Below are 19938 nucleotides of genomic sequence, written 5' to 3'. Positions count from 1 at the left end.
GAGTATACAAGAGGGGAGGAGGGATTTCTCAGCTAAGCACACCCTCCTGCCTGCATGCCTGAGCTAGGGGCAGATGAATTCCAGGAAGTAAATGCTAGAGTGCCTTGAAAAAGTATGCATAACTCTTGAAATTTCCCACATGTTGTCATGTTATAACCAAAAAGTAAATGTGTTTTATTGGGATTTTATGTGATAGACCAACACAAAGTGGCACATAATTGTGAAGTGGAAGGAAAATGATAAATGGTTTTCACAATTTTTACAAATAAATATCTGAAAAGTGTGACATCGATTTGTGTTCAGCCCCCTTTACTCTGATACCCCTAACTAAAATCTAGTGGAACCAATTGCCTTCAGAAGTCACCTAATTAGTAAATAGAGTTCACCTGTGTGTAATTTAATCTCAGTATAAATACAGCTGTTCTGTGAAACCCTCAGAGGTTTGTTAGAGAACATTAGTGAACAAACAGCATCATGAAGGCCAAGGGACACACCAGACAAGTCAGGGATAAAGTTGTGGAGAAGTTTAAAGCAGGGTTAGGTTATAAAAAAAATATCCCAAGCTTTGAACATCTCACAGAGCACTGTTCAATCCTATATTCCGAAAATAGGGTATGGCACAACTGCAAACCTACTAAGACATGGCCATCCACCTGAACTGACAGGCTGCGCAAGGAGAACATTAATCAGAGAAGCAGCCAAGAGGCCCATGGTAACTCTGGAGGAGCTGCAGAGATCCACAGCTCAGGTAGCAGAATCTGTCCACAGGACAACTATTAGTTGTGCACTCTACAAATCTGGCCTTTATAGAAGAGTGGCAAGAAGAAAGCCATTGTTGAAAGAGAGTCATTAGAAGTCCCGTTTGCAGTTTGCGAGAAGCCATGTGGGGTACACAGCAAACATGTGGAAGACGGTGCTCTGGTCAGATGAGACCAAAATTGAACTTTTTGGCCTAAAAGAAAAACGCTATGTATGGCAGAAAACTAACATTGCACATCACCCTGAACACGCCATCCCCACCGTGAAACATGGTAGTAGCAGCATCATGTTGTGGAGATGCTTTTCTTCAGCAGGGACAGGGAAGGTGGTCGGAGTTGATGAGAAGATGGATGGAGCCAAATACAGGGCCATCTTATAAGAAAACCTGTTAGAGTCTGCAAAAGACTTGAGACTGGGGTGGTTTACCTTCCAGCAGGACAACGACCCAAAACATGCAGCCAGAGCTACAATGAAATGGTTAAGATCAAAGCATATTCGGGTGTTAGAATGGCCCAGTCAAAGTCCAGACCTAAATCCAATTGAAAATCTGTGGCGAGACTTAAAAAGTTCCGTTCACAGATGCTCTCCATCCAATCTGACAGAGCTTGAGCTGTTTTGCAAAGGCAAACATTTCACTTTCTAGATGTGCAAAGCTGGTAGAGACATCCCCAAAAATACTTGAAGCTGTAATTGTGAACATGTCCCATAGGAAACCATGTTAAATGGACTGTATTGTGTTTCTGCAAAACGCAAAAAGCACAAAAAAAAATGCATAGGTGAGACTCAGGCCTAAAGGTCCTTGTTCAGGCACTTCTTGTCTCACAGGGGACAACTGCCTCCTAGCTATGCTCCTACAATGTACATTGTCATTAAATTACAAGCACTTCAGATATAGCCTACAGGTGGCTGTGCTGACGACATTGCAAAGGGAATGTTGTCAGAAAGCTGTTCCTGGGGCCATGTGGACCCAGCACTTGAAGCTGAACTCCAATATCCACCTTACAGCGTTCTCGACCTCCCCATTCATGCTATACAAGACATAAAAGTGTGGTTTTAGTGTACCTGTAAAATCTTTAAGATCAGACAAAATCATAGCCATGGCTGGGAGCAATAGAAGGGTCCTCTGTAACACTGAAGCTCTTTTCAGATGGAGCTCCAGAATAGCCTATACATCGAAGTCTTCAGTCATGGATGGGCATAGGAAAGAAAAGAACTGGAAGGGAAATGAGAAGTTAGATGTAGAGACCAGCTCTATTCCCCACAGGCAATGAAGATGTAATGTAAGCCTGAACTACTGTGAGGGCTGTTAATGACTACGGAGAGTAAGCAGCAGTGACTGGTCATTGAAAATGGAAATCGCTGCCCAGCTGCTATATTTCAGATACCTTTCAAGAGGTTTATGACTGCTGTACTGCATTACTGATGAAAGAAATCGGAAACTCTGGTAAGGCAAGGCATTGCAGAGCATTAATATAATAATTGCTGTACCAGGATTCCCTTAAAGCAAAGGCATGTAAACAAGAAGTGGATGAAAGAGGCTGGAGGAGATAGAAATAAGGATAGAAAAGGGTGAAACAGTATTTTTATTAGGAAAGAACTTGGAAATAGTTTGAGACGCAATGATTTTGCAAATTAGATGTTCAGGAGGGTTTCATTCTTCTTTTCCAAGATTTATGAGGGGGGGGACATTTAAAACATTGCATGTAGCCAAAAATAGCCAAAAATAATGTGTATTTATTTTATGTCTGGTCCATTAAAATTACACAAGAAGCAGTTGACTGCGATCTGCGTTATTTCTCAACCATATTGCTGTTTTTCCCCAAAATAAGTAATTATCTGCACAGTGCATAAACATATGTTTGGTTGTTTCAAGCATTCATGATTTTGCCACCATGATTGCACATGAGAGTTGGATCTTTTAATCTATATGTCTTCTGTTATAACTGTTTTTATGTCAACAGCTACATATTTAGGCACTAGAATATAAGATTGGTATATATAAGAAATTTGTGCAAAGGTGGGAATCAGTATAGCTAAAATGTGGAATTACTTATAAGGAATTTATAGGTTATTTGTTTCTCATGTTGACAATGCTTGAGCACAACTGCTGAATATGATTCACTGATTGCTGCTAGCTTGATTTTCTGAGAACATCTCATTCTGATACTGCAAGCCAGTGATTTTCACCTTTACCCATCAGTCTTTCTGTAGACTTATTTTGCCTAAACCTGGTACAGGTTTGTACTTGTGCTCCACCGGCATTGTAGCCAGCACAGACCTGCTCCAGTATATTTAGATCTAAGATATTCCATAACATCTAAAGCTGGCCATATATTATGCATTTTGTTTTTTTCAACCAACTGTTTGAATGAAAGAAAATGCCTCAGTTCCCCCCATCCACATATTTAATGTGTTCGGGTGGAATCGAGAATATCACTGTGGTATTGTATTCGGACAACAGGAAGCCTTCCCCACCATCAGAATGCAATGATCAGCGTTGCTGGCTATAGCCAGTGACTTTGATCATTCAGGAAGAACCTGATAGGCTGGTTGCTCATAAGTTGTTCACAAGTCGACTTGTACAATCAGCCTGTCAATACATGGATTAGAATTTGGCTGATCCCTGCTGATCCAGCCAAACTTTGATCCATGTATTGCCAGCTTAAAGTGGTTGTAAAGGCTGAAGGTTTTTTACCTTCATGCATATGCATGAAGGTAAAAAACCTGTGTGCAGCTCCCCCAGCCCCCTCAATACTTATCTGTGCCTCATCGCGATCCAGCGACATGAATAACAGCCCTGGCTGTCCCCGGGTCTTTGCCTCCTCATTGGCTGAGACAGCAAGTGGGAGCCATTGGCTGTCAATCACAGCCAGTCAGCCAATGAGGATAGAGGGGGTGGGGCTAATCCACAGCTCCATGTGTGAATGGACACAGGGAGCAGTGGGTGCCCTCATAGGAAACTGCTTGCTGTGGGGGCACCCAACAGACCGGAGGATCCAGGAGAGCCTGCAGGGGACTCGAAAACCAAGAAGAGGAGGATCCAGGCTGCTCTGTGCAAAACCACTGCACGCAGTAGGTAAGTATTACATGTTTGTTGTTTTAAAAAAAATAATTAACCTTTAGAATCGCTTTAACTGTAGCTATGCCCATTCACCACAGAAGCACTAAAACCTGTATCTAAATATCTCAACTACAGTTATCCCTGTTCCCCCTCCCAGCAGTGACTTGTCAGCCTTCTAATCTTGAATGTAAACACAGATCAGATGCTCTGGAAAGGAGCAGCAGGGTGAGCTGAACTGTTGAGAAAACCAACTTGACAGACTTCAGTACCTCTGTTTTGAAGTTTGAGCATGAATAGCTTATCCAAACATGAAATTATCTCCTGATCTGACCATGAACTTCAAGTCCAGAGAATGTCATATCTAGGGACTCCTTTACACATAAAATAGAGTGTATAATATTAGTAACTGCCCATTCATAGCTGTAAAACAATAAAATAATGCCTGCAGAGGGGAGATGACAGAATGTTTAGGAACTAAAGGTACAGTTTTATGACTTGAGGTTTAGTTTTTTTTTTTTTAATTCAGAATAAACTGCACAATTTATGTTTCTAAGACGAGTAAATCACTTTAACATATAATTACTGCTAACAAAGCTCTTAGGAGGCCACTTTACTAGCTGCCATCGTTAATCCAATGACATTTAGGCTTATGTTTCATCTTAAGTAAGTGGTAAGCAAGTGAAATTATTAATACATGCAAAAAGCTTAAGCTGACTTCATAAAATTTGATGTACAGTAGTACAATATGCCAGACATTTTGCTTTAAGACCTATAAATGTGCCCCATCAAACCTAGCTCTTAACATTATTGTTAAAGGTCCCTTGGTTTTACAGCAGCTGCAGGAAGCTCAACAGGTAAAAGAAACTTGCAGCTGGATTCCTGGTCAAACGCAATTCATAGTTCCACCAAACCAACTGGCCTTGTTTCCTTTACAGCTTCTTTCTGTTTGGAGACATTTCTCATCATAGTATCCTTGTACAGTGCTTCTCAAAAATGTTCTTATTTAGTTATTGACTTTGATAAATAATAACTTGGTTGCAACTGGTTTGTTAGAAATTGGACTTGACGTCTGCAATACCTATCATTTTAGCATAGACTTTATTGATTTATACCTTTTTTTATTTTGAATGCATAATTCTTGTATGCCCACTAAATAAATACTAATTACAGAACATATAGGACTGAATTCATGTGCATGGTATATCTAAATGTTTTAGTTTTAGCTAGAGTAAGGTTAAAACCCATCAGGTTTATTTTCTGTCTGTTCAGAACTGGAAAAATTCGTTTCACCTCCTGTCCTATAGACACATAAGAAAGCGGAAGGTAATTTCTCCAAAGTAAGGTAAATTCTCTCTTTATTTGTCACTGCAAGGAATGCGCGCATTGCAGAATTTCCCTTCTGTTCCTATTTTACCTAAATTTCAGTCTCTGGACAAATTGAGCAGATCATTTCCTCTAGTGGAGACACAGAAAGAAGTAGATCGCACAATAGTAGTAATCCACCAGTGAGGTTTTGAAAGCATAAAGGCTGTAAAGTGTATTGGGGAATAAGGTGTTTACTTCATACAGTATTCCTTAAGTGGTAGTATGAAGGCTTGATGATAGCCGATTCTTAATGGAAAATGTGTATGGTCTGAGAGATGGAGATGTCCCAGGCATCACAATATTGTAAGTGTTACCTTTTAACTGATGGGCACTCTTACGCATTAGAAATAAATGTCATGTTTAAACGATGATAAATACAGCTGAATATTATATATTTGGCAGTGAAATGAAAGCCCACTTTGCATTAAGTTGCCCTTTGGTAACACATACTGTATACAATACTGCAATAAAAATTAAGCATGATGTATACCATTCTTTAGTGGTATTGAAGAGGCGCAAACCGGGATACTTTTTATGATCTGCTTGTCAAGTAAGTTAAAAACTGCCATCATCCTTTGCCATGAATATCATAAAATGTCTCTAACTTTCTCCTGTTCACCTGCTGTAGGCAGATGACTATCTACCCTTAGGAATAGGAAACATCTCAGAATACACAGAGCAGAGAACTCAGGGTTGTTCCACAAGAATTGGTTTGGGCCAGCGTCCTGATAACAAAAAATAATTGTTGAGCAAGACATTTAGTGCACCAACGGCCAATGTTCTTAAAAACAGAAATGTTTTGTGTTTTTTTTAATTGCTCCACTAAATATTCTGGACCCAAACAGGTATTGGTAATCCCTTGAGACCTTTAGATGTCCAGAATGCCTTACTGGGATGATTTTGAAGCCAAAGTTGCTTTGGTGGAACTATGAAATGCGTTTGACCAGGAATCCAGCTGCCCTGTTGCTATGGTACTTTACAGCTGAAGTGATAAATGAGAACAGATGATGTTGTGGACTACCGCAAAACTGGATTAAATTGGACCTGGACTGAGGCAACCTTATCCTTCAAACAGTTTGCAAGAAGTCCATCATAAATGTATAGAACTTATATTAGGGTCTCTGTAGCTGCTCTTTTGCCTAGGCCCAGTGTACCATACAAACCACAGTGCAAGAGAGAAATTCCAAGCCCCATCCTCAAAACTCTTTTAGTATATGCAAACCAAACACTGGCTTAACTCGGTGCTTGTTAGTAGGGACCTCACTACCCAACTATCTGTATACCACTGTCTTTCCTAAGCTGATCTCTGTTATTTGATCCCAACTTAACTGCTCAACCAAACATACTGAAAATTGGGGGTTTCTCTAGCAAATTAAACATACTGACCATGCCCATGTTGCCAAATAGGAGAGTGCTTCAGTGTACCACAACCAAGGTGGACTGGCAAAAAATGTGGTCCTTATGTTCCATAAACATAACTAAAGTTGAATCAGCATTTAAAACTGTCACCAGGTGGTACATGGTTATATCTTGACTAGTACACCTCCACCCTTCACTAATCAATACATATTTTAAAGTCTGCAATGTGATAGGAGATGGAATGCACACCTGGTAGGCCTGTCTTATGCTCAGTAGATTCTGGACCAAAGTACGTAAGCTTTTACAGACCTTTTTTAAGTGCAGCTTCCCAAAAGACCCCTGGTTTACACTTTTTCATCTTCAGCCTCCTACCCTCACTGAGGCCCAGTTCAGAATAGCCACTTAAGTACTACTAGCTGCAAAAAAATTATTGCAAGAGCTTGGAAGGAACAGTTCACACATTTCATGGACGTCTGACAACATATAGACACATTTTTTTTTTATCACTGAGCAACTTACTAGCATTCTTCTGAACACCCATAAAAAATTATTGAAGTATGGACCCCATGGATACATTATGCCCACCCTTCATTATCAAAGGCAAGGTATGCCTCCCGATAGGTGACACACCTTGGAGGAGTGCACGCAAAGGGACCCGGTGTCTTCTCCCTTTCCTATGTGCCTCATTTTCTCACACCTTCCCTACTAATTTACACTCTCTATCCTGTTGTTATACCTTGTACTCCATTCTCTCCTCTTTCTTGCACAGGATTTTTTGAGATGGACCATGTTCACCTCCTTCTCTCTCTCTCTTTGTTTCTTGCTCCAAATTCATACAGTTTCTGGCATTAAGCTAAAAGCTAAATACCACCAAGATGCAAAAATGTCCAACCCTTGGTCAATTAGAGGAAATAAAACCTCTCTTCTTTAACCTGGATGAGTTTAACATCTCTAAACATAGATCCTTAGCACATCTGAATATTGCATCCTAGATACATTATTTCTTCTGAGCCTGTTCTTTCCATCTACGTGGCCGTGATCCTGTGTTGCTTATCATTGTAATTCTTTTAATGTTTGTTAATTGTCTGTCTACATAATCTTCTGTGACAGTTCTTTAAAACCTTTCAAAAAAATAACACAAATATGCGATAATCATTTTAGTTGTAACACACACTATATATGAATTTAGGATGTATGTGTAGCTGCTTGCCAGGGGTTTGTATTTAATTAATCTACTTCTTATTGAAGAAATCATATATGCTGTGTTGTCACCAAGGAGGTCATAAACAGAAGTATGTCTTTGACTTGTTCTGTACTCACAGTTTGGCTTTCTGCAAGCTTCCTTTGGATGTTTACAGTGAAGAATGCAGAAACTGTACAGGTCCAAATATGGTAGGCTTTTAGTGTGAACCTGCTGAGGGATGTATATTAATCAGTCTTCCATATATACTGTACATACTTGTATTTTTCTCTTTTTTGTTATATGAATATTCCAGTACGGACTTAAAGAAACCCAGTTGCAGAGGAAATGTGAAGGCTGCCATTGCTGACCTCTGCTTCCGAGAATGCTTTCTTTCTGGCATCTTTAGCCACACAGAGCCTGTTGTGTCTCAGTCGAAGTAGATTTGGACTAGGAATTGTCCGTGTGTGTGTGTGTTTTTTTTTTAACATCACTAATCAATGCAAATGTAAGGCAGAATTGATAATGTTAAAAGTTTGTTTTGTAGCACCACATGGTAACTCTGCAACTCCACATTCATAAAACATATGGTTGATGAAAATCTTGTAAGGAACACAGTTTATGTGTTTGCAAGCACATGCACAGAAATTAGCATTTTTTAAGAGTTTATATATCCAAGTGATCCTGAATGCTCAATCTTGAATTCACAATTCATGGCTGTCTTTTCATCCAGTATGATAAAAACACATTTTCTTTGTGCATTTCCCAAATAAAATATAATTAAATGCCTACACCTGTCAATGTGGTCCTTTTATTTGGAAAAGCACATTATAAACAGATGTCTATAAACCTCTAGAAAACTATAAGAATATCTTTCTTTTAAAACTACGGGCATATTTACAGAATTTTTAAATGTATTTGAGTAATTAACACATCATTTGGGCAATTCAGCTACCAGAATCTGAGAATGTTGACAGATGGTGTGCTCACATTCTGTGTCATAAATACATATGTACAATAGTTTCCTGTTTTGCTTTTACTTGAATAGAACCTGGCCTTCACAATGAAAAGTGTTTTATGTAATGCAAACCCCTATTTCTGAAACCATATGCGGTCAAGGTCAGCATTTATTGTAGTATACAGAACATGCCGTTTACTATAATGCATTTTGAATTCTTTTCTTGCCTATAACACATTTTTCTTTCTTTTGATGGTACAGTCAGTGATTCACACTGGTAGTCATGCTTCCGATTAATGTTAAAGATAAAAAGATAAAATAAAGATTACAGATAAAATAGTTTGCTGCCTGTCCAACAAAAATAGATGTGTCCCATAACTGCTAGAATTTATTTATAAACCCATATGTTTCACAGTGCTGTGCATCTAAATTATCTTGAGGATCATGCTACAAAGGGCATACAACCTGGCTACATATATTGAAGAATTTTACGCTGACCACATTTGCTTACAGTTTAGAGGTGTTCTGGTAGATTAGGCTCTCTGCTTATTTCCAGTACTAATGTTGATCTTTTGAGTCAGGATGACAAATGTAATTGTACTAATAATATATGTGATACCACATGTTTATTAGCTTGTATGGTAAATATTTGTCTATCAAATTTGACAATTTGTGTGTATGACCAAACCTAGGTTGTGCTAAAAAAAAAATCACTTGGTTCGCAGTGCACTATGTAACCTTTCAGTCAATGAACTAAGAAAGTCACTAGGTTCATGCACTGAGCTTCTGCTACCAGGTTGTAGTAGACCAGCATGGCCAAGGTTTATTTTTTAATGCTAAGAACATATTTTTTGGTGATTTACATGGATAGATTCATGCATTTTCATTATGAGATACAGCTTCAGGGCAATGATGAACAACACAGATTCACAGTGACTTTTCATTTCAAAATTGAGCCTCTCAGGTAGCTAGTATTTAAAGTACATCTGTTATAAGTAAAACATACAGGATGTCATGCTAACCTTTTCAGAAATGCTGTTTGTCTGGCTGCTATGCTGACCTTCTTCAGTCAGTATTTCGAGTTACTGGCCTGGAACACATATGCTTAAGAGTTCTTTTACTGTGACATTCTTGCTCTGTTTACTTGTTTATGGTAAGTAACTATTTGAAGCCTGAGGGTCAACCTGGTAGCCAAGCATTTACAATTCAGAAAGGGATACTATGGCAGACCTCCATATTTGTATCGCTATAGATTTACTTTAATATGGTTATAGGAAATTATGTCCTGTACTTCACATTTTTATAGCATGTTAGATCCGCATATCAGTGTTAACTAAGAATTAAAGTTTATGTCCAGCCAAAAGGTTTTTCCTTCCTCAAAGTAAAAAAAAATGGCTAGACATACATTTTAAGATGGTCATAGATGCTGGATATCAGTTGTGCATGCTTGATATTGCTGCCACCCAACTGTTCCTCATAAGAAATATAAATTAGATGTGTTTGTACATATTACATAAGGGTACTTCTTCGTATACTTTGTGGACATTCTTGTCTCTTATCTTAAGGTATCCCAATCAGGCATTACATTTACTTAGCAAAGAGTTTATTTAGCAAAAAGGTTTCTGCTGAGGTCTAATTGCTATTCCCAAACGTACACAATGGTTTCTCCATATTTACAGTTGCATGTATGCATTAGGAGTTGGAGAATGATACTGCATAAGGGGATAAGATGCTGCATGGATTAAATTTTTCTCTTCTATTTTTAAGGCACGGAGGAAGGAAGTTTTTGTTCAAGAACGATATGGAAGATTTAATCTTGGAGATCCCTTCCTTGCTCTTCAGCGAGACTTTGAAGCAGGTGCTGTTGATAAAGAAAAGAGGCCTATTTGTAGCAATCCCCTCACTATCTTGGAAGCTGTCATGGCACACTGCAGGAAGATGCAAGAAAGGATGTCTGCTCAACTTGCTGCTGCTGAAAGAAGACAAAGAAAGGCAAGTGAAGATGTTTAGATCGAATAAATTATGGTTTAAAGCAGATGAGAATGGTACCATACTTGACTAAACCAATGGTCTCAGCTTATTGCAGGCATTTGGGTATCCAGACATCACTGTGTTTTCAGTGTAAGCATGCCTGCCATTGCCTGGGTTCCATTTTTATATGCAAAGTTTCCTGTACATATTGTAAGGAACCTGGCCCCACCCCTCCCATCTGCTGAGCCCTATAATTGGTTAGTGAGGCTCCTATCTCCATAAAGGACCAAATGTGAGGCGGGGGGGGGAGCGGGGCCCAACTCCTGATCATCAACCCAGGGTGTATGTGCATATCTAAAAGCACCCATGTTTCTTAAATGTTTACTTTAAAAACAGACATAATGTGCACTTTTTACAGGATTTCATATTGGGCGAATTTCTAAAGGAAATGATAATGGTGCAGATCTGTTCTTAAGTATGTCTAAAACTAGAGAGTAATTTTGCTCACCTGCTACCAATATATTTTTCCTTATGTTGGCAGTCACTTAATTTGCAGTACAGTTAATCCTACAAGTTGGTTGCAGATACAAGATGACTTACAAGCAGGGCTTGTTCAATAGATAGTGCAAATTGATGTAATAAACAGTAACCAATCGGAATTCAGTTTACTGAAGAGACTAGTGCAAGATGCTATTGATTGTTTGCCAATTTGTACAGTCTAGAATCATAGCTTTGGCAGCTTTTTTAACATGATGCATGGAAATACCTTCAGCATACCCATTTCAATAATTAATAAAAGAAATAACAAATTCATATTGAATGAAATGCAGTTTGTTTTGCCCACAAGCATTTAGTATAATGTGGTCTGTCATTTTGCTTAACTTCAGAAACAGTAGAAGGGACAAACGGTTATGTTAAATAAGCTGTTACAAAACTCTGTACTCTCAAAAAAAGTTGGGTTCATTCTTATCTTCCTACTACTTTTCGCATTACCACCATATTTGGATGGAATGAGCACTCCAGGGACAGGGACCACTGCATATTTCCTCTCCTTAACTTACGTCTGTTTTAAAGTGTAAAGCCATTTTTTGGGCTTTATTTCTTGATATGTCTGTATTCCACCAGGGAAATTTCCCTTAACTTCACCTGTTCCTAAAACCCAGCAGGAAGGGGATGTCTCCAAATCAAGGAGGGTAATACAATGTTAGGCAGCAGAACAGGTTTCCCCATTGGAGGATTTCCTCTCACTTCCTGTTTGAGTAATTAGCCTTTTTTTATACTTTAAGGTAGCCCTACATTCTACAAATACGAGTAATGTATTTATATCTGAGACATTCATTTACCAAGCATTCCAATCTGGAAGATTTTACCCTTTTCATGACCAGATCATTCTTTGCTATTCGGCACTGTGCTACTTTAACTGGCAATTGTGCGGTCATGCAACACTGTACCAAAATTACATTTATTATTTTGCACACAAATAGAGCTTTCTTTTGGAGGTATGTGATCACTACTGACTTTTTAATCTTTTTTATATATATAAACGAAAAAGAATGACATTTTTGAAAATAAACAATATTTTCTACTTTCTGCTATAAAACATATTCAATAAAAATTAAAAAAAAATACAGTTCCTTCATAAATTTAGATCAAAATGTATTCTGCTACGTCTTTGGTAAAAAATAAAATCCCAATAAGTGTATATTAATTGATTTGCCTGAAAGTTGCAGCATCTATAAATGATGGTATTGGCATTTTTTTTATATACCAGCAACTTTTTTTCTATACAGTGACTTATAGTGTGACCGTGATAGTGCGGAATGCAATCTGACACTAACTGACACTTTATGGGAACTTACTAACTGCCACTGGCATCTCCAGTGACACTAATACAGTGATCAGTGCTCATAATATACACTGTCACTGTACTAATGATGCCGGCTGGGAAGGGGTTAACATCTAGAGGTAATCAAGGGGTTAAATGTGTGCTGCTTTTTACTACAGATTGATTTGTTTCTTTTCCCTTCTTTGCATCAGGTCCTGGCCATGAATCATTGGCTGGGATCTGCTGACAAACTCCCACTGTGTCAGATCACAGGGGAGGAGGCAGGTAGGGGTGCATGTGTGCGCATGTAACCCGGAAACAGGCAGCGATATACAGGTCTGTTGCTGTGCCTGCAGGGGCCACCCTGCCACAGTACATATACAGTACAAGCAGTACTATAAACTATATACATAATTGCATTGTCTCTCAATTGCAGTTCTCTACTTGGTGAGTCACTGAACTCGATCAAATTGTCAGGAAATGTAATATGCACGTGGTTGTTTAAGCCAGTGACTTATTAGTGAAGGAAGGATACAAATGACACCATGCACCTTCAAAACCTTAACATTAATATTAGCCCCCCTTTTTAAGTTTTAAAAAGGTTAATTTTAAGCCATGCACCTACAATAATGTCTTACCTGTAATTGCTGCGCTGTGCTCTAAGATAATTTTGTGTGAGTGTTTTTTTTGGTGCTCTCCACCTGTGCTTCATTGTGACTGACACATACAGCACAGGAACGAAAGATCCTAGATGCTCTGGTGAGCAGACCTAAAAGTTCCTGGTTTACACCTGCCTTGCTATACGGTCTGGTCCTGATTTTTTAAATTCATGCATGTGTTTAGGTATGTTAGACACACAAGAACAGCACAAACATACATACAGTATGTATATGTATATATATATATATATATATATATATATATATATACACAGGACTTGAAATTTCCACTCTGCTCGCCAATAACGAGTGGAAATTATGGTGGGGGAGAGTGTGTACCCCAGGGCCATCTTGCTGAGCAGGCTCTGAGCTCAGGCCAGATCTCTCATTGGCACTGGGAGCCGTCAGACTGCTCAATAGCTGAGCGCAGTGAAAGCAAAGGAAGGAGTGTGCTGTGCTCTCTGCCTCCCCCTAGAGTGCAGTACCCGACTCTGTGAGTGAACAACGAAGTACTGCAACTTTTTATAGGGGTGTGTGTCTACCTAATTTCAGCTCACTCTGGTCACATGATCCTCTATGTCAGCCAGTGGTGGCTTCAGGGGAGAGGAGAGAGCACATAACATCATGCGTGCATGTGTGTGTGTGTACATGTGTGTGAGTTTTTGTGTGTGTCTGTGTATGCATGTACATGTATCTATGTGTATGTACATGTGTGTATCTGTACATATTTCTGCGTGTATGTACAAGTATGTGTGTGTGTACATTGTGTGTATGTACGTACATGTGTCTGTGTGTGTGTTTGTGTGTATGTACGTGCATGTATCTGTGTATGTATGTACATGTGTCTGTGTGTATGTACATGTCTGTGCATGTGTATTTCTGTGTATGTACATGTATCTGTGTGTATGTGTGTGTGTATACATGCGTCTGTATGTGTGTGTGTGTGTACATGTGTCTCTATGCGTGTGTGTACATGTGTCTGAGTGTGTATGTTTGTGTATGTACATGTCTGTGTGTGTGTACAGGTGTCTCTGTTTGTGTGTGTTTGTTGATGGTGAGTAACTCTGAAGGCCTGGCTAGTAGCTCAGGACTTGAAATTTTAAGCCCTGTATACTATGTGGCACTATAATCCTAAACAGTATTAACCAAGAAGCATAAGGATAATGCAATAATTTAAATATATATATAAAACATTTTTAATTATTGCATTGTCCTTATGCTTCTTGGTTAATACTGCTTAGGATTATATTGCCACATAGTTGACAGCTCAATCAAGAAGTGAGTAGCTCACTGGATTTATAGCAGGACAGCTATATCAACAGATATTTTTCTGCACTTGCTGTGTTTTTGAAGAGACCAAATGGGGTTCTACTGCAAAAGTTTTTTGGGTTTTTTTTGCCTAGACATACACTTTCATAGTCTATCGCATTACATTTTAATAATTATTTTAAAACATTTATTATTGTTGACATTGTTTTACTCTCCAAGAAGTACTTGGCAATCCCTAAAGCAAGTGAACCGTTTCATGACTGAGATCTGTTTCTGTGTGCTGTGTTAAGTTGCAAAAGAAGACTAATGGCATATGAGAGTTTGAAAAGCTTATTCTTTTTTGCTGCAAGAGCAAGACTAACAATAGCTCTGTCAGATTTAGCGTTTGCTACTTCGTAGGTCAACGTAATTGGATCCATAGCTGGTCATTCAAAACTTGGTGTTCTCTCATTATTGTTTACTTTGAGTTTGCCAAGAAAAACCTACAGTAGACAAGTTAACCTCTTCAAGGACAAATTTTGTGTAACTTCTTCTTTGGGAGGGATAAGGCAAATCCATTTACTGTTTAGAAAGATTATCAGATACTAATTCATCTGAGTATGTGTCAGGATATATGTAAAGTTAGGATGTCTTCTATTTGAAATTTGGTATGACAGTATATGCAAGAAGTAATCCAAGTGACAGATTTTAATTGTAAATATGATGTTGCTTTTTTGGAAAATAACACTTCATCTGTTGGAGTGTGTTTTTAGGATACCGTATTTGCCGGCGTATAAGACGACTGGGCATATAAGACGACCCCCTACTTTTCCTGCTAAAATGTAGTGTTTGGGCTATACTCGCCATATAAGACTACCCCTCTTCCAATGCAAAACAGTGGGAGGAATAGTTCCCCATCATCAGTGTCAGTGGGAGGAATAGTGCCCCATCTGTCAGGGCTCCCAGGTATGACCAGAGGTGTGTGACTGAAGCAGGGAAACGCAGACCTCAGATATGTTATAAACAATATAATTTATTAACACTAACAATACAAACATAAACGCAGTGCAATACTAAACATAATACAGTGCAAACAAACCAAACCAACCACCCACAGATAACAGTACATACAAGCAAGCGTCGTCAGGCAGGCCGGGTCAATATCAATTGGGCAGGTAGGTACAGGGGGAGCAAGCGGAGAATGGTCGGGGTCACAGGCCAGGTTCAGCAGGTAGCAAGCAGCATAGTACAGAGGGTCAGGCAGAGGGATGGTCCGGGTCACAAGCCAGGGATCAGAACAGGTAGCAAGCAGCGTAGTACAGAGGGTCAGACAGAGGGATGGTCAGGGTCACAAGCCAGGATCAGAGCAGGAGAAGTCAGCAAAGGAACAGAAACAGGATGCAGGACAGATACAGGGCCCAGGACAAACACAACACCAAGGCCGAGTCTGTGGGTCTGGCCATCCCTTAAATACCCCAGCATCATCAGTTACAGGTGTTAGCTGGCTGCAGAGTTGAGTCTCTGATTGCTGGGAACACCCGCTGGCCAGCCCTGGTACTGCAGATCAAAAGGCAGGTGAGTCCCACCATTGCTGGCCAGTCCATTCCTAACAGTACCCCCCCCTCAAGGAGCGGCCTCAGGACGCTCCAAACAGTCCTAGCTGGGCAAAATGTTCCACCGCCCGGGTCTGGCAACTGGCGGGATATCAAGGACTGGCACACCGGGCAGGACTCCGGGCAGCGGCACACCGGGCTGGACTCCGGGCAGAGGCACATCGAGCAGAGGCACACCGGGCAGAGGCACATCGGGCAGGACTCCGGGCAGAGGCACATCGGGCAGAGGCACATCGGGCAGGACTCCGGGCAGAGGCACATCGGGCAGGACTCCGGGCAGAGGCACACCGGGCAGAGGCACATCGGGCAGGACTCCGGGCAGAGGCACATCGGGCAGGATTCCGGGCAGAGGCACATCGGGCAGGACTCCGGGCAGAGGCACATCGGATTACCAGGCGAAGCAGCAGGCAGCGGGCCACCAGGCGGAGCAGCAGGCACCGGGCCCCCGGGCGGGGCGGCAGGCACCGGGCCCCCGGGCGGGGCGGCAGGCACCGGGCCCCCGGGCGGGGCGACAGGCACCGGGCCCCCGGGCGGGGCGACAGGCACCGGGCCCCCGGGCGGGGCGACAGGCACCGGGCCCCCAGGCGGGGCGACAGGCACCGTGCCCCCAGGCGGGGCGACAGGCACCGTGCCCCCAGGCGGGGCGACAGGCACCGGGCCCCCAGGAGGGGCGACAGGCATCGTGCCCCCAGGCGGGGCGACAGGCATCGTGCCCCCAGGCGGGGCGACAGGCATCGTGCCCCCAGGCGGGGCGACAGGCATCGTGCCCCCAGGCGGAGCGGCGGGCGCCGGACCCCCAGGCGGAGCGACAGGCATCATGCCCCCAGGCGGAGCGGCGGGCGACGGACCCCCAGGCGGAGCGACAGGTCTCGGGCCCTCAGGCGGAGCGGCGGGCGACGGACCCCCAGGCGGAGCGACAGGTCTCGGGCCCTCAGGCGGAGCGGCGGGCGCCGGACCCCCAGGCGGAGCGACAGGTCTCGGGCCCTCAGGCGGAGCGGCGGGCGCCGGACCCCCAGGCGGAGCGACAGGTCATTTGGCCCTCAGGCGGAGCGGCGGGCGCCGGACCCCCAGGCGGAGCGACAGGTCTCGGGCCCTCAGGCGGAGCGGCGGGCGCCGGACCCCCAGGAGGAGCGACAGGTCTCGGGCCCTCAGGCGGAGCGGCGGGCGCCGGACCCCCAGATGGAGCGACAGGTCTCGGGCCCTCAGGCGGAGCGGCGGGCGCCGGACCCCCAGGTGGAGCGACAGGTCTCGGGCCCTCAGGCGGAGCGGCGGGCGCCGGACCCCCAGGAGGAGCCACAGGTCTCGGGCCCTCAAGCGGAGTGGCAGGTGCCGGACCCCCAGGCGGAGCGACAGGTCTCGGGCCCTCAGGCGGAGCGACAGGTCTCAGGCCCCCAGGCGGGGCGGCGGGCGCCGGATCCCCAGGCGGAGCGGCGGGCGCTGGACCCCCAAGCGGAGCAACAGGTCTCGGGCCCCCAGGCGGAGCGGCGGGCACCGAGTCACCAGGCACGACAGTGGGCTCCGAGTCAACTGGTATGACCGCAGGCACTGGGTCAGACATTGTATGGTCTGGCTGGACAGCGGGCATCGGGTCACCAGGCATCAGGTCATTTGGCTCGACAGCGGGCACCGCGTCATCTGGCAAGGCAGTGGGCTCCGAGTCAACTGGTATGACTGCGGGCACTGGGTCAGACATTGGATCGTCTGACCGGACAGCGGGCATCGGGTCACCAGGCATCAGGTCATTTGGCTCGACCGCGGGCACCGCGTCATCTGGCAAGGCAGTGGGCTCCGAGTCAACTGGTATGACCGCGGGCACTGGGTCAGACATTGGATCGTCTGACTGGACAGCGGGCATCGGGTCACCAGGCATCAAGTCATTTGGCTCGACAGCGAGCACCGCGTCATCTGGCAAGGCAGTGGGCTCCGAGTCAACTGGCATGACCGCGGGCACTGGGGCAGACATTGAATCGTCTGGCTGGACAGCGGGCATCGGGTCACCAGGCATCAGGTCATTTGGCTCGACAGCGGGCACCGCGTCATCTGGCAAGGCAGTGGTCTCCGAGTCAACAGGCCCGACAGTGGGCACCGGGTCATCAGGTACCGGATTGTCTGGCTCGACAGCGGGCATCGGGTCATCAGGTATGACAGCGGACACTAGGTCACCAGGCATCAGGTCATTTGGCTTGCCAGCGGGCACCGCGTCATCTGGCAAGGCAGTGGGCTCCGAGTCAACTGGTATGACCGCGGGCACTGGGTCAGACATTGGATCGTCTGACTGGACAGCGGGCATCGGGTCACCTGGCCTAATAGGATCGTCAGGCTGGATCAGTTCATCATGCTGGGTAGAGGCATTAGGCCGAGTAGAGGCTTCAGGCCGAGTAGAGGCATCAGGCCGAGTAGAGGCATCAGGCCGAGTAGAGGCATCAGGCCGAGTAGAGGCTTCAGGCCGAGTAGAGGCTTCAGGCCGAGTAGAGGCTTCAGGCCGAGTACAGGCATCAGGCCGCGTAGGGGCTTCAGGCTGAGGAGAGGCTTCAGGCCGTGTAGAGGCTTCAGGCTGAGGAGAGGCTTCAGGCCGCGTAGAGGCATCAGGCCGAGTACAGGCATCAGGCCGAGTACAGGCATCAGGCCGAGGAGAGGCTTCAGGCCGAGGAGAGGCTTCAGGCCGCGTAGAGGCTTCAGGCCGAGGAGAGGCTTCAGGCCGCGTAGAGGCTTCAGGCCGAGGAGAGGCTTCAGGCCGAGTAGAGGCATCAGGCTGAACCACGGAAGGCAGGCTCACCGGTTTGGATACTGGCAGGATGGTATTGGTTGGAAAGAATTTTCGCTTTTTTCTGGTTTTAACTACTGGAGCACTGCAAGTAAACGCAGGTCTGCAAACGAATGGAGCAGCTGGAGACAGAGAAGAACTGGAGGATGGAACAGGAGAGGGAGCAGTTGCTACAGAGGGCTTTTTTACAGGGTTAAAGGCAGGGTAGGTGCAGCGAGTGGGAACAGGGGACTGACATGCGGTAGATAGCCAAGTATACTGGGCTGTAACTGGAGGTGCTGTTGGGAATACAGGAGTAGAGCTTTGAGGAAATAGATTAGAAGCAGGACTGGGTCTTTGTAAGCTGACTGAGGCTGGGTGCAACAAGTCTGTCCATGTCTGCAGTATGGGTTGAACAAAGCTGAGCTTACACAAAGCCAGTCTGGTCAATGACTGCACTGCGTTTATACAATCTCTTAGTGTCTGTGGTGAACATGTGGAATAACGCTCCAGAAAGTAACCCACATCATCCTCTAATAACCACACCAGGGACTCTACCTGGTCTGCACTAAATGGTGGCAAAAATTCATCCCTGCATTCGGGGGAACCAGATGAAACCAACTCTGCACAAACCTCAATCAATGGCTGCACCTCAGAGAACTCTGTGCCCTGATCTACTAGAACATGAGCGAGCCGTATACATTCTAGCAATTCATCCCGGGGATACTCCTTCAGAGTTTGATAAGCATACTCCCTGTCATCAAACACTAGCAGATATAAATACTCAACCTCATCAAGATCCATCCTTCCCATCAACAAGCCAAGATGGCTTCCCTGGGCAGCCACTTCTGGTCAGGATTGGCCTTGGTGTAATGTCAGGGCTCCCAGGTATGACCAGAGGTGTGTGACTGAAGCAGGGAAACGCAGACCTCAGATATGTTATAAACAATATAATTTATTAACACTAACAATACAAACATAAACGCAGTGCAATACTAAACATAATACAGTGCAAACAAACCAAACCAACCACCCACAGATAACAGTACATACAAGCAAGCGTCGTCAGGCAGGCCGGGTCAATATCAATTGGGCAGGTAGGTACAGGGGGAGCAAGCGGAGAATGGTCGGGGTCACAGGCCAGGTTCAGCAGGTAGCAAGCAGCATAGTACAGAGGGTCAGGCAGAGGGATGGTCC

General features: G+C 44.0%; 1 protein-coding gene across 3 annotated transcripts in view; it reads left to right on the top strand.

Moving 5' to 3' along the window:
- CTTNBP2 (cortactin binding protein 2) overlaps nt 1-19938 on the top strand; it is a 146197-nt gene that overhangs the window by 48921 nt on the left and 77338 nt on the right. For all 3 annotated transcript variants that reach the window (XR_016311998.1, XM_089672097.1, XM_089672098.1), the window contains exon 3: nt 10450-10674. Coding sequence is in view for 2 of the 3 variants with exons in the window: in XM_089672097.1 (XP_089528223.1) it covers nt 10450-10674 (225 nt within the window). In the remaining variant the exon portion in view is untranslated. The remainder of the gene's footprint in view (nt 1-10449; nt 10675-19938) is intronic.

The sequence above is a fragment of the Staurois parvus genome, unplaced genomic scaffold, assembly GCF_062004578.1.
Source record: "Staurois parvus isolate SC_StPar_1 unplaced genomic scaffold, SC_StPar_1.0 ptg000120l, whole genome shotgun sequence".
NCBI classification, from domain to species: Eukaryota; Metazoa; Chordata; class Amphibia; order Anura; family Ranidae; genus Staurois; species Staurois parvus.
Note: the sequence above shows the minus strand (reverse complement) of the source record. Positions and strands in the feature narration are given on the sequence as shown.